The sequence below is a fragment of the Lissotriton vulgaris genome, chromosome 7, assembly GCF_964263255.1.
Source record: "Lissotriton vulgaris chromosome 7, aLisVul1.2, whole genome shotgun sequence".
Taxonomy (NCBI): Eukaryota; Metazoa; Chordata; class Amphibia; order Caudata; family Salamandridae; genus Lissotriton; species Lissotriton vulgaris.
The window spans coordinates 838,142,453-838,167,291 of record NC_141695.1 but is presented as its reverse complement, the minus strand read 5'-3'; the positions used below and the strand labels follow the sequence as shown (position 1 = coordinate 838,167,291).

Here is a 24,839-nt window from a genome sequence, read left to right as displayed (position 1 = left end):
AGGAGGCATGATAACATTAGAAATCCAGAATCGTTCTTGTCAGGATTCCCACAGTAAACAAAATGAATGAAAGACTGAGTATAAAGAGAGAGGAATACGGTTCGTACCTTTAAAACCCAATTTAAAAACAAGAAAGTGGCAGGGCTTTCTAAACAAACATGCCATACCAGTTACGAATACTTCCGCGGAGTGGGACTTGGGTGAGAGCGCTTCTAGACTGTGCAACAGAAGTAACAATAGTGCATCAGATTCTCCAGGTGTTTCTGGTGGCGAGTCCAGCTGACAATTTCATACAGATTGAGACTTCAGTAAAACATTTAAATCCTCCAGATAGGGTTCATAATTTGAATATGCAAATTAAGCAGGATATACTGCGCTCAAATAAAGCAGTCTTCTGGCCGCATTTATCTGAAAAGTATGACATAATTCTAGCAGAAGATGACCGACTCCCCGTCTTCATTAGAGAAGAAGTCCATGGAGAGGATGTGATTCGAGTAGCCTTTTCCTCCATAGTACCAGAAGACATTAGGGACATTTTTGCATAACAGTGGGGTGCTAAACAAGCCCCAACTCTGTACAGAAATCAAGCGGGGTGGGACAAACCCTCTATTCCACATGTCCTTCCGTTACGTAGTGAGCCTCAAGACAAGGTTCATTATTCCATTAAGCCAGAAGCAAAGTGCGATATCCAAGCAATGCTAAATCAACTAAAATTTCAGGGCATTATAGCACCTTGTAATTGATCAATGAACGTTCCTGTTTTTCACATGTAAAAAACAGATAGATAATGTAGAAAAGTTTGAGATTATAGAAATCTGAATTTTCGTACATGGAAAAAAACAAAAACAACCCTGGACATTTCCAGTGGGGTTTTTAGTCCAAACATAAGGCCTGCAGTCGAGCTTTTAACTGTCTTCAATGGAATTCAATATTCCTTCAAAAGATGTACGGTATAAGAATAACCCTGGCTTAGTTACAGCATGTATTTTAGAGCTCTTACAAGTGGATCCCAAGAAAATATGGTACATTGATGACCTTTATCTCACAGATGATCACTTGAACACAGACCTGACGACGGTGGACCAGATAGTGACAATTCTAACATCAAAAGGTTGCAAAATTAATTTCAAGAGATCTAACATTGCGTACCTCACTGTGACTTTCCTTGAATATGAATTTTTCAGTGAGAGCATGAGACTGGCACCAGATTTCCTTCAGAAATGCTACCTTGCAGCCTTCCAACACAAGACATTACGATCCCTATTGGAATTTCTTAACTTCGGATGGGCTTACTTGCCACAGTATGCTGAGCATGTGAACCTGTTGTACGATTTCATTCCTCCCATGTGTTCTTCAAAACAATTGACAGATAACCATGTTGAAGAAGAAATATTTTTAGACTAGGGATAATAAGACGAACCATGTATTAAGAATTTACCAAGCAGCTCCAATTACACATATGTAATCTATAATGAGGGAGAGAGATCCCACAGCATAAAAATCACACTTGTATTCTCCAGCTTAAGCACATTTTGCTTGCACAGAGAATATCCTTGCAGCTGTTCAGCTAGTCATTTTGAAAGAGCGTCCGTTGGGGCAGGGAAAACTAATGATTGTGGTTTCTCTCATTACTACTCTAGAAACTGGCACTAAGGTAGCATTCCCAATGCTTGTGCTCTACATCGAGATGGGTGAAGTTAATAGCTCTCTTTATTAGGTACAGTTAATGTAAATTTTGAATATGAGCTGACTCTTCGGACACATGATTTCTCCAATATGAGCAAAATATACCTCCGACTCAGCAAGCCTTTTCCATTGAGTCGTATCGTAGTGTGTTTTATACATAATGCTTCGCACAACCTGCAGTTGGTACTAAACAAACGCATTTCATAGCCTGTGCAGCAGAGTAGGGTGTAGTTAAGGATGGTGAATTCCACCTGCAGCACACCCACACCAGAATTCTAGGTGACCGCATCGCAAAGCATTCAGAAATACAGTTCTTGGTACTTGCTTTACAGATGGCTGAACTGGTCCCACATTCAATGAGTTGTATGTGTCCTGCGTGCAAGGATACCCTGTGGATTTGAAACATTGGCACCTGAACAGGATTAAAAGGGATACTAATTAAGAAAAACATCTATGGGGAAAGGTAACTGCCTTACAATACAGGCTACCACTGGTCCTTTTGACGCACACTTTAGACTATCAGCGTGACCGGATTTATGCCAAAGGGACCTGTGCAGCCGACCTAGCTGTAATGGCCCCAGTGTAGACTTACCTAGCAGTCCTAACCAAATCTCAGATGAAGATCGACACATATGTAGTAGCAGCGATAAAAGCAACAGTAAAGAGTTTAAAGCCTCCAGTTGTCCTCTTAAATACTCCTACAGCCTCAATTTGGATAACACTTCTGTGGTTTCCATACACAAAGTAAGAGAATAGACAGTTCCTAAAAAGCTGTCTAGATTAGACCCAATCAAAGCAGCTCATGAGGCCGCACTCCATACAAAGTACTCTTCAGAGTGCCTATGTATGTTCTTGCTCTAGATAGTCCTGGGAAGGTAGTGGAATTAAAAGAATTTGACCTGGACTTAAGTTTAACTATCTTGCCGAATGTCCCGGAGGTCAGAGACAAGTTATCTAATTATGATCATTAGGAAGCTGCCATTGGCAAAGAATAATTATCACCAGCTGCAGACCGGCAGGTCCCGGAAGTAGGTGATCTAGGTCAAGAAAAGATACCTGATAAAGAAGTGTTTGGGCCATCTTACAGACCACGTTTTCCAGTTATTGGGGTAAAAGGCACACAAACTGCAATCCTGCCTCTGTTGTCTGGTTCAAAGAAAAACCGACAGGTGTTCATTGACCACGTTAAGAAGCACTATGTGGCCAATTCTGTGTAGCAGACCCTCCAGGTCATCAAGAAAATATTCAGAGTACAGCCTTGTAGCCTATCCTTACTCTGACTGAAATACCCATTGAAGAGTACAGTGACGTCATTAGCTTGGGCCCCCAGTTGGGAATTTTCTAGCCTACTGTCTCCAGCTTTACACCAAACAACAGATTCCATGGATGAATTGATATAGTTGTGAATGTTTCAATCAACACCGTGGTTTACTATGAAATCCTGCATGAGTCAACATTGATGTAAATTGTGCCTTTTCAAAAAAACAATGCTTTGTGAGGATGAATCTGAGTTTTGCACAGATTACTTTTCAGCAGACTCCCTGGTCACTCTATGCCATCAATTTTCTTTTTGCTTATTATTGGTTTCGTGACAGGTACCACTTAGGTCCTATGTTTGGGTTGGTACATGAGTGTTTCTTTTTATCATGTGGCTTATAAAGCTGCTACTCCTGAACCGAAATTATGCCCCTCAAAGAATAGTACCACAACCTGTGGTTGACAACCATAACCGCATCTTTCTTTCCACAAAGCTTGGTGAGATCGCTATGCTGCAAACATTACAGCTTATCCTGTTTTTAAAGGCACAGTTTGGAAAGAGTTAATTATCAGGTTATTTGATTCACTGAAACATAACAATTTCCATATGTTTTGAAAGTTTCAAAGAATAATGTGATTATTTCTTGTTTTATTTTTTTATGACTGAAGCTCTAAAAGCCATTGTCTGAATTACAGGCAAACACAACTCTTGTTAAGGAAAATCCTTCTTTGAATGCATTTAACTACAAGTAATGTATTATTTTCATCACTGCACACACTATTACATTGAACTAGCTATCCCTGATAAATATATAAGTACCCACAATGGGAGCATTGTGAGGTTCCGCCCCAACAGACATCCAGTTTTGAAAAAAAATTCTTCTATTTCCTGAGGGAGGACATGTCCCATCCTTCAGCTTTACATTTTTTGCAACATCCAGAGCAATTCCTGAAACAATTACCACCAGCAAGCTGATCTGTTCAGAGGCGTTCAATCTGTATTTGGCTATACCAGGATATGATTACTAAAAAGGAAATATTGATTCGAAAAGAATTTGGGGTAGCGAATACTGGCAAGGTAACAAAGCCTTCTACTGAGCATGCATTCTACCCAAAGTGATTTTTCTGAATGAAACAATCCTGTAGACTACATGTTTGGGATCTGGGACTTTGAAAGAGCTTAGAAAGCCCTCTGTACCAAGGTTTGATTCAGCACTTCAACGCCTCACCAATTGGCAAATGACCATTTCAGGTTCTGAAATATATACCATGGCCCGGTATGGAATTTTTAATCCCTCACATTTGTCTCCTGAAAGTTTACCATTATGCCATATGATTCTAAGACCTGCATGTACTGTTTTGTTACCAAAACTCCTGGTTCTAAACGAATCACCATGATCCCCAATATAAGAGACAAATACCTGTAGTCGTTTCTGTGTATAGTGTGGGTAAGATGTACCAGTGCTGGTTAGCACGTTCCAGTTTTCTGGCTGTGTAGGACCATCGTCCCTTATTAAAGCAAACGTTAATTTGTCAGATTTCAAGCTAGGACCACGCCCTGCTAGAACTAAACAACATAGCAACAAGTATATATTCAATTTATAATAAATTGCACAAATATTCAGAAAGAGAGGCTCCAGAAAGAATTCGACAAACAGATAAAGAAAATATGGAAGTGTTTTTAAAGATTATCAACAATGGCATGCACGCACTCTCCATAATGGTGTACTTATTGAATAACTTTGTCCTCCGCATTAGATCACCTCAAAGGAGACTTAGGTCTTTTACAACATGGCTAGACTCGGATAAGAAGAGCCTTAATACAGTTACATTGGGGTTTACAAACTATTTGATCAGGTTATGTGCCTTGGCAACTCTTAAACGAGACAGACATCTTTGTACCTTAAAACTACATTAACACAGACACAATGGTTAAGAAGGAAGAGTACATCTCTGCCTTGTTGAGTTTTGAACAAGTATAAGGAACCTCATTTTCTTTTATGGAAAATCCACCTGTTACATGGCTGATGGAGGTAGTCCGTTCCCTTCCAATTGCAACTTTCATGAGGGCCAGAGATCTAAATCATTTCACTGGCATGAGAAAATTCAAAATTCACATTTATTTAATTTGTGGAAATTGCCTTTATTCCACATGCTAAAATGAAGATAACCCTTTGTTTATTAGTGTTTCCAACTGCAGAAACCCTCTACTTTACTCACTGCAGTGCAATTCCCTTTATTTACATGGAATGTGTAATCCTTTGAGCCAGGGTTAAGCTGTATGTTATCAGAAACTTTTGTTTCATCCAGCCCAATGCACTGCACATTTTTAAATTATAGTTTGTATTTAATGTAATCAATATCCCCTGTTGTGGGATAGAGCCCTGCCAACCGTATGTGATTACAGTTTCCAGAACAATACAGTGTTAAGATATAACCTTGTAACCCCTCCCTCCCCAACACCTCACCTCAGCATGTAATCAAAGGTGTCCCTTGGCTTAGAACTAAAACGGACTTGTGTTTTGACGAAATTTGTAATCTTGGTGTAGTTTTACTATAAAAGAATTTTCCTTGCGGCTTAGACCTATGATTTGTGACCAACCAGAACTGCTTCTGAAATACAGAGGTTGTTACAATCACAATAGCACATTCTTTTTGAGGACCAAACAATTTTCGACAACTGGTAATGTATACTTTTTAGAAGAACTTCATATCTGGTCTGGTGGGTGGATTCATATCTGTACTGATTCCTTCATTTTTTCTTCCCTAAGTCTTTTTGGGGGGTTCTACACCATCCTTCTAATAATTGTCGATGGTGTTGTCATCTAACTCTTGATCAAACAACGGTTTCAAACTCCTCAACAACATGGAGTACACATAACCAGCGGAGTAAAAGTGCTGAGCATGTCTGAGGCATAAATGGCTTTCTGAACTAAGTGAGAGCTTGATCTTGTGCTTTTGCGAAATGAATGCTCTATATGTGAGACCAGTCTTTTGGTGTGTAATTTGCACAACTGAAATCATCTTGGAACCACATCTGGAGCAGCCCCAGTGGCTTTCCTAGACGTGGAAATGCTCCTACAACCATTGCAGCCCACCAGATGTATTATCAAGCAATGCACCTGCCCATGCTGCACAGTGCTCGCTCACTATGATAAACCGGCGTTGCCCTTTGAAGAGCTTCCAGAGGATTGACTTGCTCCGCTCATGTCCCTCGAACCACCAGTCAAGACACTTTCACCACCAATGTAGCATAAAAGTCAGTGGTCAACCCTATATGAACCCCATGAACAGACCACTGAATTCAAGAGGCCTTTGCACCAGGTTATCACAAGATGTCCTGCTAGGCTGTCGTTGTATCCTCTCTTATGCCAAGATTCGAAAGAGAGATGAGAGGAGCTGAGCCCAACTGATCATGTGTTTTCCTTCCGAGGGAATGTCCTCTCCCGGCTGAAGTCTAATAACCACTGCTGATCCTTTGTGAGCAGGTATGCAGTATGCTGTGCACCAAGAAGCTTTATAGGCAATTTAGCTACTCCATGCTCTCGTAGTGCAGCACACAGAAGTAGTTGTAGGGTGGTAGGCTGCTAGGGACATTCTAATCATGTTGGAACTGTTCATTTTATTCTCGCTGCTAGCAACATGCATAAGTACTGTTTAAATTATATTATGTGTGGTTATTACTCGTATGCAGGCAAAAGGTTGAGAGTTGAAATGAAACACTTCAAAACCTATATAGTGTCTTTTTTAGTGCAGTGCTTGAGAGTGCCATTCTAAAGTCCGAAATTAGGTTTTGTTGTGTGCCGCTTTATTGTACAACTTCAGAATTTCGAAATGTGGACACTGATGATTTTTTTTTCAAGGTTCCAGGGCATTCAGTTGGGAGCGAACTCCTGGAGCTGCTGGAGAACATTGTCTTTGTGTTGTCCTGTATTCTATGCAAATAAACGTAATTTATTACTAGAGGCTACTGGAGCCTACTGTATCTGCTTCTTGCACTCAGAGGAACCCAACACAAACCTGTTGGTTTTGAATTACCACTGCGCCCCTAAACCCTTTACAAGACTGTTCGTGACACAGAAAGCACAGACACCACACCAGCAGGTATGCTCAGGGGATTGTGTGGGGCTAAAATAACCTGGCTCAAGCGACAGTGCACTGAACTCAGTCCAGGCATCAGTAGGTAGGGAAGCCAAACCTAGGAGACCTGGGTACAATTCTATTAACTGACATTGCCATGCCTTGTTTTACACATAAGGAGTCTTATTGCTGCTGTTTGTTCACATTTCTTATAACTATTTTACCATTGTATGGATTTCCTTTTGTTTGTAATAGCATGTGTGCTGTTGCAAAGAACGTCCTTTCTTATACCAACTGAGCATGTCATGACATATTCTACAAATATGAACGTTTCCTCTAATATCTGACTTTACCATCAGTAAACAGGTTAATGGTGGAAGTCATTCTGTTTTGAGCATGTTTGTGGGATGATTTAATTAGTGTCCCTAAGTGTTTTTGGGATAACAGTAGTTTCTTTTGTTCGTTTGTGTACTTTTTTAATGTCTGGTATCGATTTTGATTGTGCAATTTCTGGTGGCATTAGCATTCAATATTTCGGAGCTGCGCATGTAAACAATTGTCGAAGTGTGGTTTTTTCAACTTGGGGATTTCAAGTGTGAGGGGTTCGTTATTTCTAAAGTCTATCTTCTAGGATCATAGGATGTGTGCCAAGTATTTGAGAGTGTTGTGGGGGTTGGATTTTGCTGTAATTGCTGTTCTCCAGATGCAATGGCTACAAATCGTCAGGAGATGGAGGATGGAGGTGGTGTTATTTTGGGTATTTTGTAGGTGTGCTACTGAGTTTAGGACTGCCAGGTTCACCAGCATGAGTCTGTGTTAGTGACAGCACTAAACAATTAAATAACGGAGATCAGTGTGCAGCTTCATATTGCAACAAGCATTTACAATGCAATGGTTTTGCCTTTGTTAAAGTTAGAGCTATTGGCATTGCTCTTGACATTATTTTTATTTATGTTTTTTTCTAACATAAATAAATGGCATTGTCATTTACAATGTCAATAGCTTAATCTCTCGCAAATGCCACACACAAACACCCACAGAGAGCCCCCCCCACACACACACACAGAGCCCCCCCACACACACACCCAAACAGAGCCCCCCACACACACACAGAGCCTCACACACACACAGCCACATAGAGCCTCCTTCACACAGAGCCCCCCCACACACCCACACAGAGCCCCCCCACACACTGCAAGCCCTCCCCACACACTGCGAGCCCCACCCACTGCGAGCCCCCCCCACACACTGCGAGACCCCCCACACACACTGGGGATCAACATGAAAATAGGGCAATGACTGAGTTAGACCAAGAAGCAGGGGGTCAGTGTATTCTGCACTCCTCAATACGTTGAATAATAGTGGGGCTCACCAATCTATTGTCTTTGAATAAGTCAATAGGGACCCCATTTAGGCCCAGCACTTTGATACCTCCCTTCAGGGTAATTTTGGGGAATCACTACTATTTATGCTTCCTGGCATACACCCACACGGAGCCCCCACACACACACACACAGACCCACACACACACAGCCACACAGAGCCCCCCTCACAGAGCCCCCCCACACACACCCACACAGAGCCCCCCACACACACCCACACAGAGCCCCCCACACACACTGCGAGCCCCCCCACACACTGCGAGCCCCCCCCACACACTGCGAGACCCCCCACACACTGCGAGACCCCCCACACACACTGGGGATCAACATGAAAATAGGGCAATGACTGAGTTAGACCAAGAAGCAGGGGGTCAGTGTATTCTGCACTCCTCAATCCGTCAACCATCGACGGTTGTTCTGCCCACCACACTTTTGTTTAAGGAAGGGCAGTCAAAGTAGGAAAAATTTACAATTACCCCAAATTCCTGTCAAAAGTTTCCATTGTGTCTCGACCATTGCTATCCTATTTTTCAACACAAACCACTTATTTTGGGGTTTGTTTCTTTACAACAGAAACATGCAAGTCGAGCTGGCATGACCAGCAGAATACGGGCCGGACATCTTCTTCCGGTGTTTCCAATGCCTGCCCAGATTCGGGGGCGTTCCCGAGAACAGGCTTTCGGCTGACGTCGCCAAAAGCCAAAAATTCTCGGGAACGCCCCCGAATCTGGTCCTGCATTGACGGACAAACGTGTCTTCCAATGGCTAGCCTCCATTTATGGAGCTAGCCAATGAAAGACGGGGGCGGATTCCCAGCCCCCATACTATACTCATTAGCTTTTTCCTAGCACATGCGTACTTCGTACGCATTGGCTAGGCAAAACCTAAAAAGAAGTAGGCGTCTGGACAGTAGAACTACCCACGGGTCAACCATTCTTAATTTGTTTCAGGTGCATGGTTTTGGCTGGATCTTACCCTCTTAACTGGACTTTATTTTCAACTGGTTAAGGATTAGACAACAGGGCAGCTGTAAGTTTGCACAAAAAAAAGTTCAGTCTTAGCTTGCATTTGAACAATATTGAATTCTGCACCTTATCACATGAATTAATTTCTACCATGTCCCGCCGACTCGTGTTTACTCAGGGTTCCTGCGCCCTGCAGCTTTCTCACGGCACTAGCTTCAAATATTATTGTGTTCGACTGGGTCGTTCATCCTTTGCGAGTTCTATTGAGCTGGATAATACCTACACCTATTCATCACAGTACTACTCTGTTAGCCACAGTACTACAAAACAGCAACAGTGTTGTACAGTGTGACATGCACAAAACAAGCACAAATGTATGTGTGCGTACAGTTATGTCTTTATCTAGCGTGTGTTGTGAAAGACAGATGGAAAGGGGTGTGCCACTTTTTCACAGGGATGGGGCCTAAAATGTTTTAATTTTTTTTAAAAATAAATATGGTAAACCTACCAAGTTCCAAACCACCAGACCCACCTCATAAAAATCTCAACCTCAACCTAGCCCTGGAAAGGGAAAGGTCAAGGTAGAGGAGAAGGCGAATTTTGGGGACGGGCTAGTAGAGGGATCTCAACCTACCAAGTGACTAAGTCACCCGTCCGACTTTAATTCAAATCAGTCTGCCCAGTATATCTCCCTGGAGGGGCCTCTTTTGGAAGGTACCCCAAGCAGCTGACAGACACTGGCATTCTTAGGCCAAAGGATTAGTTTCAGAAGAAGGGTTTAGTTCCAGGATCACATCTGAAAAGCAGACAACTTTTGAAGAAACTGAGTACAAAATGGTGGGTTTCACCAGAGATTTGATGCATTTTAATAAAAAGTGAGTATTTTGTTTCTGTTACTTGCCAAACATTTTTTGTTAGTTTATTATATTTTATTGGAATTTTCAAGTAGGACGAGTCCTTTAGTGTCAGATGAGAGGCACTTCTTTACAACTTTGTATGGTCGCTACACATCTAGCAAATGATGGTTGTGATTTGTTGCCCTAATGTGATGTTGGTAGAGTGAGTGACCCAGAAGTATGGAGTGATGGTTGCCTTGTTAGCTGCCATGGGCTTCTTATATCAATCAAGGCATTCTCCATATATCTTGACAAATGGCTTTAGTTTGCTTTTATCATTAAGGTATAACCTATACAAAAAAGTTTTATTTAATTAGGACATTTCAAGTAAAACCATGTGACTACGGTGGTACATAGGCTACACCTGTAAAGGACCCTTAGTTACATACGTTTCCTAAGCTGTGCCATACACTCTTCTGGGTCACACTTGCAAGTAAATATTGTTTTTTGACACGTTAAGACCCCTTTGGTATGTATCCCCCTTAAAGCCCATGCGCTGGCGATGGTGCTCTGGATCCAGGGTGGACGGGAGCAGGCAACGGGCGAGCTCCGCGTTCACCAAACAAGCGTTAGCCGCCCCCTACATGCTGCAGGTCGGCGCCTGGAGCGAGGGCTCTTCGTGCAGTTTGAGGGACGGCAGAACAGGAGTCGGCCACGGTGTGCTGTCACATCCAGGGGAGTGCGGCCACTCATGGTGCTGATGGCCGGGAGCGGGAGAGAGCTGGCGGCATCACATCTCAGCCCCGGGGCTCCCGCGGAGGCAGGCAGGCTGTCCTGCGGCCGTCAAAGGCTGCCTGCTGCTAGGATGCTCTAGTGGTAGTCACCCCTCTCCGCCCCAGCCCCCCCCCCCCAACCAGCAGGGCACTGGGGCTGCTCCCTCCGGGTGATGCCAGGGGCTGCTGCCCCCTCCTTTCCTCCTGCTGCCGGGCGGTGCTGAGACTGGCAGGGCAGCGCGGGGCTAGCAGCTCACAGCAGCTCAGCTCCACACAGCAGACCCCAGAGCCTGGTGCTGGTCCCTGCTGCTGAGCGTGAGAGAGACGGGCAGCCAGCGGACAGCTAGAGATGCACTGTGGAATCTGCGCGGCTTTAATGATGTCTCTCCAGCCAGCCTCCCTCCCACCCTTCTCTCTGTAGCGTGTCTCACTCTCTTTCCCTCTCTTTGTTCGCCCCGCCTCTCCCTCGACCCTCTCTCCCTTCTTGTACCGTTGGCTCTCTTCGTTCTCTCTTACGCCGCTCCAGTCCGTCTAAGTGTACTTTACTCTCCCTCGTGTCTCTCTCATTTATTTTTTCCACACTCCAGCCTGCACTCCGCCACCCCTCGCCCGTCCCGTCCCTCCCCTCCTTCTCACACAGGGGTCCCCTGCCCCACTCTGAGCATTATCTCCCGCGCTCCTGTCTCCCGACTTGTCACCCCCACCCCCTTCCGCAAGGCATTGTTACTATACAGACTCGAAGAAACCGACGGATTCATGTTGTGTGGACTTCTCAAATTAGATTCCACTCAATTGTTATTATGGATGTATTTTCATATATATTATAGTCACGGTATTTCCTTTCCCTCCGCATCTTTGTTTCTCGAGTATCATTTTGGACTGGTGTTTCCAATGCCGGCCCAGATTCGGGGGCGTTCCCGAGAACAGGCTTTCGGCTGACGTCGCCAAAAGCCAAAAATTCTCGGGAACGCCCCCGAATCTGGTCCGGGATTGACGGACAGAGAAGTCTTTCAATGGCTAGCCTCCATTTATGGAGCTAGCCAATGAAAGACGGGGGCGGATTCCCAGCCCCCATACCGTACTCATTAGGATTTTTCCTAGCACATAAGTACTTCGTACGCATGCATCGCTAGTCAAAACCTAAAAAGGCCCAGTTCCCAAATGCTGGCCCCATTTTACCATTATTCGAGTACTATACAATCATGAGCCTGCTCCAGTGATGGGATAACACTAATAACCAAACCAAACTATGAGAGTACCTGTATCCCCCAAAAGCTGAACAATGGCCTGGAAAGAAGCGGTTCTTTTGGTCTATTCTGTGCGTGATGTGGTAAATTGTGGTATGTTTCAAAAACTGTATTCCCGTTCCTGGTTACGTTTGGTTTTTTTCTGATCAGTTTTCAGAGGTGCAGTATTTTTATCACCTTAGAAGTAAACTAATGTCTTCATCTTCTCTGACAATAAAACCAAAGCTAGTACTTCAGGGGTACTCTGCTGCCATATTGCTGGTGTTGCTCTAGGCATCTGCCGAGAATTGCCTGAACTTTGTCCTGATCCTAACGCCAGCTATCATCCCTCCCTCGATTGTCCTCCTTTTCTCAAGAGAGAACACAATCCTAACCTATTCTCTCTGTAGAGTCTAACCGTGGTGTCTTTCGTGCTTCACCACTTCATGTCCTATAGAGAAGCATTGACTAAATATATTCTCTTTCATCCTTTCTTGCTCCATGTTTTACCCATTCTCTGGTCCTCTTTTGTTCTGCAAAGGCAGAGTCATACAATACTCTCCTGTCCTTCCTTGCACTATAAATGGAACACTATTCTCTTTGGTCCCTCTTTGCTCTATAGAGGCAAAGAGTGTAACCCTCTTTCTCTATCCTCCCTTGTTCTCTGGAGGCTTCCAGTCTAACCCCATTTTCTGTGGCCCTCCATTGCTCAAGAGGTAACAGCCCTAACCAATTCTGTCTGGTCCCTCCATGCTCTGTAGAGTCTAGCCTTTTTCTCTTCTGTCCTTCCATGCTCTATAGATTGGATACCTTTTCTGTTTTGCTCCTTTCTTGACCTGTGGAGATGCAGTCTAACTGCGTCCTCTTTGGTCCTTACTTGCTCTCTGAATGCACAGTATCCATACCCTTTTTATCCAGGCCTTCTTCTCCTCCGTGGAGATACAACGCCTGATGCTGTTTTTTTCAATCTTTACTCCTTCTCTAGAGGCAGCCGCTCGGGCAGCAAGACAGGCTGAAGCAGAGGAGGTGCCAATTGTTGACATTGAACATCTGGAGAAGGTGCTACCGCAGCTGGTGAGTGATTTATAAAACATCTTTCCAGAGTGAGATAGTGGCTGACCAGGGTGGACTTGGGAAGAGGACGTACTGACTACTTGGGTGTGTGATGGGGATGTTATGGGTGTACACCCAGATCTCATGACTGTTTTTCTCTTTCATTTCACAGCTTCTGGATTTTTAAGGATACAGCACTTCTTTATTCTATGGCAGTGCTTCACTTTTACCATGTTCTCAATGGTTCAGCCTTCGCAGTGTTCCAAAGTGCCTGTTGTGTCAAGAAGGGCTGCCGCTACAGGAAGAGTGAGCCAGAATGAAACCTCCCCTCCCCATACCACATCAGGTAGAACCACTCATTGGTTCATATCCCTTTCACGTTGGCAAGAGACTCATGTGGGTGTTGTTTTGCTGCCTGATCCATATTGCACTGCAAGTTCCAGCTCTGCGCCTCTCGGACACACTTAAACCAGCTGAAAACACCTCTTTTATCCACACTGCCCTGCATTGGGGTAATCAAGCTAAATACTCCTCTTTTATTCACACTGCCCTGCATTGGGGCCACCAGCGGACCCTTCCCTCTGCCCACTTACGGCAGAGCGTCCCTTACTCGCTCCCTGTGCCACTTGCTGCTTCACTCCAAACTGCCCTCTTTTAAGTTAGCTCACCGTCCATGCCCAATTTGGGTCAGTCCAGTCCTCCCCTCCCCTCTTCTGGTCGCATGCTGTCCTACTATTTTCCCCGCACAAAGCCACAGACTTCCTCTTTGTCCTTTTAAGCTTGCAGCCATGCTTTCTCTTCAGCACAGTATTTCTTAATAAACGTCTTATGTCCTCAGACTAAATTTGAGTCCTTCTGCGGCCCCTTCCCGTGCTGGGATGTGCCCTGCCCCTGGGTATGTTTTATAAATAAACAGCGCTGGCTCCGCAGCACCCCTCCAAAGCCAGTCTGCACTTTCAAGGTCTGGGCGGCTCAGCCCCTCTCTTCGCTACTTAACAGAACAAACTCCAATTAATGTCCCGTGGGCCTCACCGCCTCCATCGGAGCACCCTGGGCCTCTCATGGCAATCGGACGCGATGTCTCCGAGTAGAGGGCTCAGGGCAGTGATGTTCAGGCCTCATGGCGAGGCGATGTCCGGCAGGGCCTCTTCTTTTAGTGGTTACTCTGGGAGCCTCTAGTCTGGAGTCGGCGAGCGTCTAGTGTAAATAGAGTATGTTAGTGAATGCCCTCGGGGCAGAGCGTGGCCAGCGTCTATCGATTGGGCGGCAGGGGATTCGGCCATCTCGGGCCAGTCCTTGCTCTGGGTGGGTTTCTGTGCAAGGCAGGAATACTTGCCTATGGTACATGGAAAGTGACGACCATGGTCTCAATGCAGGACAAATAATGCTAAGTGCTATTACAGGGTTGGAGGGGGGCAAGACCTCTTAGGTAGAGAGAACTAGTGGTTAATGCACTTGCTGGAGAGAGATGTGTTTCCTCTAGTCTCCGTTTTGACGCCTAAAGTAGCATAGAGGGTTTAATATGCATGCTGCAAAGCACTCCTTGTAGCATACAGATCGCTGATTTAATTACATGTCGATAGCTAAGCGAGTTACTGATTTTGACACATTTTTTATTGCTTCCAGTTAATAAATTACATTCTTTCTCATATAGTGCAGTGAGCTATGATGAACCGACATAAAGGAGCTGCGTGCAAACTGCAAGTCATAAGTTTAGATCCCTGTTGTTTTTTTTCAATCAGTTATTATTCTATAATTCCACAGAGGGTTCCTTTGGTTAGTAATAAAGGATTATTAGTACAAACAGCCCTATTCACCACGTTCTGACTTTCTTTTTCTTCGGACCATGCACTCTTAACATATAATGTCTACAAGCATGGACGATATGGGACTCATACACCTTATAACCTTCATTGTCTTATGTAGCACTTCCTATATATTACTGTACAAGATTGTATGATTTATTGTCTCTCTCTCTCTGTGGTGTAAAGCTCCTGATATCCTGTATAGGCTATAAAAGAATTAAATAAAAAATACATTTGTGCCATTTAAATTATTGGTGTAATTGACATGTATGTGTTTGGCTTCAGATAGCCAAATAGCTCACTGCCAGGATGATGCTTGAAAAAATGATGGGCTGATGCCCTTTAAATTAGGCTCTTGTTTTGAGCCCAGATGGATGTTAAACATAGAAAGCCCTCTTGTTGCCTGCAGGTTGCTGGTCCTAACAAAAAACAGACGACGTGTGGGCGCTTGTGTCCTAATGTAGGATAATTATACCTGGACAAATTCAGCATGTTTCCTTCGGTCGGCCGGATCCTGCTATGGCTCAGAAGTGGCTGCCGGAACTGGAATCTGGTGGAATCCCTCTCATGTCCTGTACTGTCTGTAGGTGTATCGTATCGGACGCTCAGTGTCTGTGTCTTAAGGCAAGCAGTGTTGAGGTAGTTAATACAGGACTGGGCATGCTCTGGGCTACAGACCTTTGATGCAGGACAGGACTTTCTAATGCTTCTCTGAGAGAGGCCAGGAATGCTCTGGGCATCTTCGTGTGGGGTCGGGGTTTTTCAGGCATCTGAGCTTATGATGCTTAGGGCCGACCCCTAAGTGAAAGCAGGTGGTATTTTTGGCCTCTGTGATGCTAGTAGTCACTTGGTGTAGGGTATACTCGGGAAATGTCAGTGCAGATCAGGTGATGCTCAATGTTTTTCTGTCTAGGACAGGGAATGGTTAAGGCCTTTTGGCGCATTGCATTTGATGCAAGTGCATGTAGGTGCATTGCAGGTGCCTCTTTGACTCACTCTACTCTCCCGAGCCGAGTGGTCGCTCCCCAGCGTCTTGACGACACCTGGTATCGTTGCACACTGCCTCATTGCCTTTTCCTGCATTCTGCCTCAGTTAGCGCTTGATGCTTTGTAATTACTTGCATTGCCGCTTTTGATCTGCTTTATTTGTAACTTTGGCTGTGCTCGCGCGTATCCACCAGCGCTCCGCTGCCATTTTGTTGTTTGTTGTGGTCGGAGGACACCCGCCCCGCCTCCCAGCTGAGCAGCCCTCCCACATTGCATTTACAGCGCTCCGCTCCCTCGCTTCCTTGTGACTCACTCTACTCTCCCGAGCCGAGTGGTCGCTCCCCAGCGTCTTGACGACACCTGGTATCGTTGCACACTGCCTCATTGCCTTTTCCTGCATTCTGCCTCAGTTAGCGCTTGATGCTTTGTAATTACTTGCATTGCCGCTTTTGATCTGCTTTATTTGTAACTTTGGCTGTGCTCGCGCGTATCCACCAGCGCTCCGCTGCCATTTTGTTGTTTGTTTTGGTCGGAGGACACCCGCCCCGCCTCCCAGCTGAGCAGCCCTCCCACATTGCATTTACAGCGCTCCGCTCCCTCGCTTCCTTGTGACTCACTCTACTCTCCCGAGCCGAGTGGTCGCTCCCCAGCGTCTTGACGACACCTGGTATCGTTGCACACTGCCTCATTGCCTTTTCCTGCATTCTGCCTCAGTTAGCGCTTGATGCTTTGTAATTACTTGCATTGCCGCTTTTGATCTGCTTTATTTGTAACTTTGGCTGTGCTCGCGCGTATCCACCAGCGTTCCGCTGCCATTTTGTTGTTTGTTGTGGTCGGAGGACACCCGCCCCGCCTCCCAGCTGAGCAGCCCTCCCACATTGCATTTACAGCGCTCCGCTCCCTCGCTTCCCTGTGACTCACTCTACTCTCCCGAGCCGAGTGGTCGCTCCCCAGCGTCTTGACGACACCTGGTATCGTTGCACACTGCCTCATTGCCTTTTCCTGCATTCTGCCTCAGTTAGCGCTTGATGCTTTGTAATTACTTGCATTGCCGCTTTTGATCTGCTTTATTTGTAACTTTGGCTGTGCTCGCGCGTATCCACCAGCGCTCCGCTGCCATTTTGTTGTTTGTTGTGGTCGGAGGACACCCGCCCCGCCTCCCAGCTGAGCAGCCCTCGCCCCTCCCCCTCCACTCTCCATATATGACAGTAGGTCCCGCGCGCAGCGTTTACGCGCAGCGACCGCGCCCAACCCGCGCCGAAGGTGTGCCAAAGGTAAGCCCGTCTACGCCCGTCCGCGCCTGGACCACGCCCAGCGCCAGACCCCCTGCCCCTCGCGCTGCCCAGCCCTCCCGCATTACCTACGATGCCGCCACCCTCCTAGCCCTTAACCCCGGTCGCGCCCCCAACTGCGTCCAAGCCGCTCCTGGACACACCCATGGACCTTTCTCCTGCTACTCCTGCAAATTCAGCGGCACCAACTGCATCTCCGCTACGACCACACCACAGATTCACGACCCCAACCACCTACAATGCATCCTTCTCAACACCCGCTCGGTCCACAGACATGCCATTGACCTATGGAATCTTCTAGACACCATCTCTCCAGACGTCGCCTTCCTAACAGAAACATGGATGAACGCTTCCTCCGCCCCAGACATCACCATTGCCATCCCTGAAGACTATAAGATCACACGCAAGGACCGTATCGGCCACACAGGAGGAGGAATCGCTATCGTACATAAGAAATCTATCCGCATCTCAACCAGCTCTGACGCCAACCTCGCCAACTCCGAACACCTTCACTTCCAAATACACATCGACCCCAAGACCACACTCAGAGGCACCCTCCTCTACAGACCACCAGGACCCCGCGCAAAATTCAGTGATGACATCACGGACTTCATCACTCCACACGCGCTCCCCTCCAAAGACTACATCCTTCTGGGAGACCTCAACTTTCACCTTGAAAAGATCAACGACCGCAACACCTCCACCCTCTTGGACAACCTCGCCAACCTCGGACTTAAACAACTAGTCACTTCCCCCACCCACATCGCAGGTCACACACTTGACCCCATCTTCACCTCCAGCAATCATGTCTCCTTCAGCCACACTACGGACCTCCTCTGGACTGACCACAGCTGCGTTCACTTCACCTACAACAAGCCAAAACCCACCAACCACCTCCAACCAACTCTGCAAAGAAACTGGAACAAAATCACCACCGACCAGATCTCCGCATCGCTCCTTCTAAACACCCCAGCCCACTCTTCTAACCCAAACCAAGCCGCCGCTAACCTCACCCTATGGTTATCCAACACCGCCGACACCTTAGCACCACTGAAAAAACGTCAAAGCAAACCTGGCAACAAGAAGGCCTCATGGTTCAACGATGATCTTAAGAAGTCCAAGAAACTCTGCCGCTCCCTTGAAAAGGCCTGGAAAAAAGACCCAACCTCTAGCACCAAGGACGCCTTTAAAAACGCCACCCGCACTCACCACCAACTAATCCGAAAGGCCAAGAAAACAGCATTCAAGGATCGACTTGACAACAACGCCCACAACAGCAAGGAACTTTTCAACATCGTCAAGGAATTTTCCAACCCCTCGGCCAACTCCAACGACATCACCCCCTCCCAAGCCCTCTGCGACTCCCTAGCCTCATTTTTCCACAACAAGATTGCAGACATCCACAACAGCTTCGACAACCAACCCGGAGACCAACCCACCCAACCATCTGCTGAACACTCTCCCCCCGTGAACACCCTTAACAACTGGAACCCAATCTCCACTGAGGACACCATCCGCCTGATGAACTCCATCCACTCAGGATCCCCCACAGATCCATGTCCTCACCACATCTTCAACAAAGCAGACTCCGTTATAGCACCGCACCTCCGAGACGTCATCAACTGCTCCTTCAACTCCGCCACCTTCCCGGAAGACTGGAAACACGCTGAACTCACCGCCCTTCTGAAAAAACCCACAGCGGACCCCACCGAACTCAAAAATTACCGCCCCATTTCGCTCCTTCCATTCCCGGCCAAAGTCATCGAGAAAGCCGTCAACAACCAGCTCGCCGCTTTCCTCGAAGCCAACAAATCCCTCGACTCCTCACAATCTGGCTTCCGAGCAAAACACAGCACTGAGACCGCCCTCATCGCAGCAACAGACGACATTCGAACTCTACTGGACAACGGAGACACAGTCGCCCTCATCCTCCTCGACCTCTCTGCAGCATTCGACACAGTCTGCCACAGCACCCTGTTACAACGCCTCAATAACATCGGAATACAAGGAAAAGCACTTGAATGGATCACCTCGTTCCTCACCGGAAGAACCCAGAGAGTCCGCCTCCCACCATTCAAGTCCGAGGCCACTGAAGTCATCTGTGGCGTACCACAAGAATCCTCACTCAGCCCCACCCTCTTCAACGTATAAATGAGCCCCCTCGCGGCCATCGCCCGCCAACACAACCTCAACATCATCTCTTACGCGGACGACACTCAACTAATCCTTTCTCTCACCAATGACCCCAGCACCGCCAAAACTAACCTACACGAAGGAATGAAAGAAGTTGCCGATTGGATGAAACAAAGCCGTCTGAAACTGAACTCAGACAAAACAGAAGTCCTCATATTAGGTACATCCCCCTCTGCATGGGACGACTCTTGGTGGCCGGAAGCCCTTGGAAAAGCACCCATCCCGACAGACCATGCACGGAACCTAGGCGTGATCCTGGATTCTTCACTTTCAATGAACAGACAAGTCAGCGCCGTATCCTCATCCTGCTTCAACATTCTTCGCATGCTCAGGAAAACATTTCGCTGGATCCCCACCGAAACAAGGAAAACAGTCACCCATGCTCTAGTCACGAGCCGACTGGACTACGGAAACACCCTCTACGCAGGTACTACCGCTAAACTCCAGAAGAAACTCCAACGAATCCAAAACGCCTCAGCCAGGATCCTATTAGACATCCCGCGCAACGAACACATCTCTGGTCACCTGAAAGACCTCCACTGGCTACCCGTCAATAAGAGAATCACTTTCCGACTGCTAACCCACGCACACAAATCACTCTACGACATCGGACCAGAATGCCTCAACTCACGACTGTCCTTCTACACCCCCTCCCGCCAACTACGTTCTTCCAGCCAAGCCCTCGCCACTGTACCTCGCATCAACAAGACCACCATGGGTGGCAGATCCTTCTCTTACCTGGCTGCTAAAACATGGAACTCACTCCGCGCGTACCTTCGCCTCACCCAGAACCACCTAGCATTCAGAAAGCAACTTAAAACATGGATATTTGACAAGTAATCCTCCTCCCCTTTCTAAGCGCCTTGAGACCCTCTGGGTAGGTAGTGCGCTATATAAATTCTCTGACTTGACTTGACTTGACTTTGTAAGCTGCAGGGGATGCTCAGAACTTTTTAATGCAGGGTGAGGGGTGTACTGTGATTTGGTACTAGTCCCACAGAAAGAACGAAATTGTTCAGACTGAAGAGTCTTGAAAAGCTGTTGTCAGGCCTGGAGGAGATGCTGCCCCCATCTATAGTCTACTTTTCAAGACTCCTCAGTCTGAAGTATTCGTTCTTTCTGTGGGACCATTATTCCGAATGTTCATTGGGTCTTGCCCCCAGAGCCTTGTTTGCTCCACTCTATCCCATCGAAGATATAGTTCCATGGTTCCGGTGGGATCAAGCTACTTACCCTCCCACACGAATCTTGCATTTGTGGCACAATGCTCTCCTATTTTTATCTACTGGATATTGATTTCACAACTAGTGGTTGTGAAGATTGTGAGCCCCTTGCCTTGTGCACAGCTCTCTATGATTCTAATTAGTATGGACGGCTCCCTGCCACAGTAGTTATATGTACAGACAGCGCCCTGATGAAAGTTGATATCATCAACAGCTAACTTACGAAACGTGCCTCGGCGTTTTTCTGTCACTTCGATCCAACATTCACAATCTTTTTTTTTGTTTGAATATCTTTTATTAGTTTTGCAGTATTTGTTTACATTACACGAGTATGCATTTTGTACAAGGTAATGGTACATATAACTTGCATAACACCATAACGACAATACAGTGCAGCGACTATACATGTTGAGTCATTAAACACATATCACAGTTCTTGTTGCAAAACTGACCGGGCATATGAGAAAGAAGGTGCTTGCCAAAGAATGCAATGTCGTATGGTGCTATTAGCAGTGTAACTCGGGGTGTGGGGATGAGATGTGGTGTGGGGCGGCATGTTCTTGCAGTTGCGCGCCGCCCCCAGGTCACTCCCGTCAGCCAATATGCAATGTGTCCCCGTTATATGATCATATCAAGAAAGTTGCGGGGGAATTGGGTATCAGCAACTAATATAATATTCATAACTGTATAACAGGCATGTCACAGGTAAAACTGCCTTGACATCCAAACTGAACCAGAAGGGAAGTTGTTGTCGGGGCAAAGTAAGAGGAAAAGGTTCACCAACATTGTGAGGTGCGGGAAGAAAAATTAAAAAGTAAGGAGATAACTTGAAGTGGGGGGGCGTGGGTAAAGGGCTAATAGATCTATAGGAGTGTCAATGTGTGTCCGTGGAGGTGCGCCACCGGATCCGTGGCAGGAACATGTGACATGTGGGGTCTAGTGGAGCGCGGGCCTTTCTCGGAGGAGGGGGGGGTAAGGAGGGGGAGAGCGGCCCAAAGGTGCCCAGCAGGTATCTAAATAGCAGTGCTGTAGGGGCAGGGGTCTTGGGCGGCGGTGATGTTGCGTCACTGCAGCGGTGCCTCTTAGCGTGGGTATCGGTTATGACATTCACTCATCTAATATGGCGGGGTGTCGATGGGGGCATGAGGTTGTCTGTCCCAGCTACCGGCCACGGCCGCCCTGAGGGGAGGAATAAACTAAGTGATTCCCTGATCTAAACTCGCCTTTTGGAAGGATTTCAGAGTATCGTCCAAGAGTTGCGCAATGGGGAGTCTCCTGTGCCCCGTCGTCTCCTCCCTGTGCAGTACGGCACTCTCCGCTCTTGCCCAGTTGTCAAAAGAGGTATACCAGTGTTTCGCTAGCGGGGGCTCGCTCTTCTTCCAGCGTTTGGTGAGTAAGCGTTTGGCTATGACAAGGCCCAAGTCCCAGAATCTAGCCGGCACCCTATTGAGCTTCGTCCTCTTATAGAGTCCCAAGATGCAAGCCTCCCATGTGTGCGGCAGGTCTTCGCCAGCGCTCTGTCGTAGTAGGGCAGTCACTGTAATCCAGTACATGTCTATGTTGGGGCAGGCCCAGAGCATGTGTAGTATTTTCGCATCGACCAGGGAGCATCGTGGGCATGCTGTGGTGGTGATCGAGAAGTATTGATTGATTTTATCCGGCGACAGGTATGCGCGGTGTAATATATAAAATTGTATAGTTTTGAAGCGGGAGTTGCGAGGGACATTAACTGGGCCAGTCAGTATCATTGCCCGCTCTTTGTCCGTCCATACCCTCCCCCGATCCGTCACCCACTTTTCTCGCAGCTGTTGGGTGGAGTGTTGTGTGTGCATTAGGAGAGCCTGCAAACATTCACAATGTTATTAATATTTACACACTGAGTAACAGTTCCGATTTATTGTGACTTTTCTCATTGTTTGTGAGGTAATTATTGTTTTAGTCTAGTGTTTTGTATAGTTTCTTTTGATAATTGTTGTTTCTGTTATTATTGTATTGTGATTGTGTTTATTCTTCATGCTTGTGCAGTATTATATTTTTAATACAGATTGATTGTTCGTACTTGTGGGAGCTCACAACTACATTATTGTATGAATAATTTTCTGTGTCTTTATAAAAAATGATTTACATAAAAACTGTTGTAATCTTATGTTTTCACATGTAGCAGTACATATAGTTGGTACCTTCCGTTCCCCCCGCCCTTATCCTGTATCATGGTTTCCCCGGCAATAGAATGTTGTGTGTGAAGCTCACCCTGGAATGTAGGTGACAGTGAGTTGACAGCTGGTGCTTGAGATAATAAACAGCTATTCCACTTCTACCTTATTTTGCTGTCTATTATTTAACAAACACAATCTTTTTGTACTATAAATTATAAATATATAATTTTGTACTAGATGAATAAATGACAGAAAAAATCTGGGCTGCTCTGATTCATGGCTTTCTGTATATTGTAGACTTATTGCATGTGACATATAAAGTATTTTGGAGAAGTTTTTGAGTCGGCGACTTTGACCTCGACTTCGTCCTTTTTTTGACCCCTCTTCTCCTTCTTCTCTCGGGCCATGAACAACTTCGCCTGCCTTTCCTTAAGTGCCTTCGGATTCATCCGACGCAACGAAGAACACTCTCCGACACAGTGGTCCAACACCAAACGCAGCCTTCGTGGGGGTCTGTAACCGACATATGGCCCCCCCTACATTCCATACAGGGTTTAAAGCCTGGCTTCTTCTGAGCAGCCATTATCAAAGAAACAGTTTCTGAATAACTGCAACAAAGTATGACTACAAAGAAATGGAGAAACCTAGAAAAAAACAATCCGCGCTGACGGCACGGAAAAAATGAAACTGATGTCAACCCGCCGACGAGGTCTTATTATGGCTATGATGACGTCATACGGAGTCCCGCTATTGTGATGTCCTCATCGACGTGGGAGAGCTAAAGAAAAGTTTCCGTGGAATGCTGGCACAAGGGCAATTCAAAAGATGAGGAATCCACAGGCAGATGTATCAATCAAACGTTGGTGTTTTAATTTGTTTGTTGAAACCTTTCAATGAGGTTTATTAACACTAACAATGATAATAACAAGCAAGAGACGTACTTGAAAATAAGTTATAGAAGCAACACTACTAAAAATAAAAAAGAAGACACATACAAATTGACAGTAAGATTTAAACAAGTACTCAGTGAGCAAATCATTGTATCTCTAATGCAGAGGTATTCAAACTTTTCCAGGTTGAGCCCCCCCCCCAGCTGAATTCCCCCAGATGTTGGGCCCCCCCCACCACCCGACCGAAACCTCGGGAATCCGGCAAACCACATGATCGACTGCAACGCGCACACCATGAGCCATATCGGGCAAACAATGCTCAACACAACAAGAGTGCCTAGCAAACTGCAGGCCTGTGAGTGGGTGTGGCGAAATGACAGAGGCGTACCACACAGCTCAAAACACAATCCTCCAAGTAAAAAGGAAGTCCTCACAACCCTCCCCATCCATCATGTACACCTTGTCATCCACCAACTCCCCCACCATTCATTCCGTCCCTCCATCTGTGCCCCATCCACATCCAAACCACTTGCAAACCCATCCACCATCCATCCCTCCATCCATCATCTCACCCATCCATCCACCCCCTCACCCATCCATCCACCCCTTCACCCAATCCATCCCCTCACCAATCCATCCACTCTTCCACCCATCCATCCACCCACTCATCCATTTAACCACTCACCCTTTCACCCAAGCTATCCTCCCACTCATCCATCCACTCCTCCATTCATCCACCCACTCTTCCACCCATCCACTCCTCCACCTATCCATTCACTCACTCATCCAGCCATCCCCCCACCCACTCATCCATCCACCCAGTCACTCATCCGTCCACCCACTCAACCCCCCACTCATCCATCCACCCACCCATCCCTCCCGCTCTCCACCCTCCCCCCACTCATGCATGCACTCTCTGACCCATCCATCTCCATGCTCCTCTCCTCACCCATCCATGCACACACCTGCCCATCCACTCTGCCAATCATTCATCCATGCCCTCACTCATCCATCCATCCATCCATCCTCCCCCTC

At 46.5% G+C, this 24,839-nt stretch overlaps 1 protein-coding gene across 2 annotated transcripts in view; it reads left to right on the top strand.

The window, feature by feature from the left end:
- CENPX (centromere protein X) overlaps window positions 1-15,311 on the top strand; it is a 109,004-nt gene extending 93,693 nt beyond the window's left edge. For both annotated transcript variants that reach the window (XM_086931192.1, XM_086931193.1), the window contains exons 4-5: window positions 13,191-13,279; window positions 13,431-15,311. In XM_086931192.1, coding sequence (XP_086787318.1) covers window positions 13,191-13,279; window positions 13,431-13,445 — 104 coding nt within the window. In that variant the 3' untranslated portion in view covers window positions 13,446-15,311. The remainder of the gene's footprint in view (window positions 1-13,190; window positions 13,280-13,430) is intronic.
- Window positions 15,312-24,839: the final 9,528 nt, after the last annotated feature.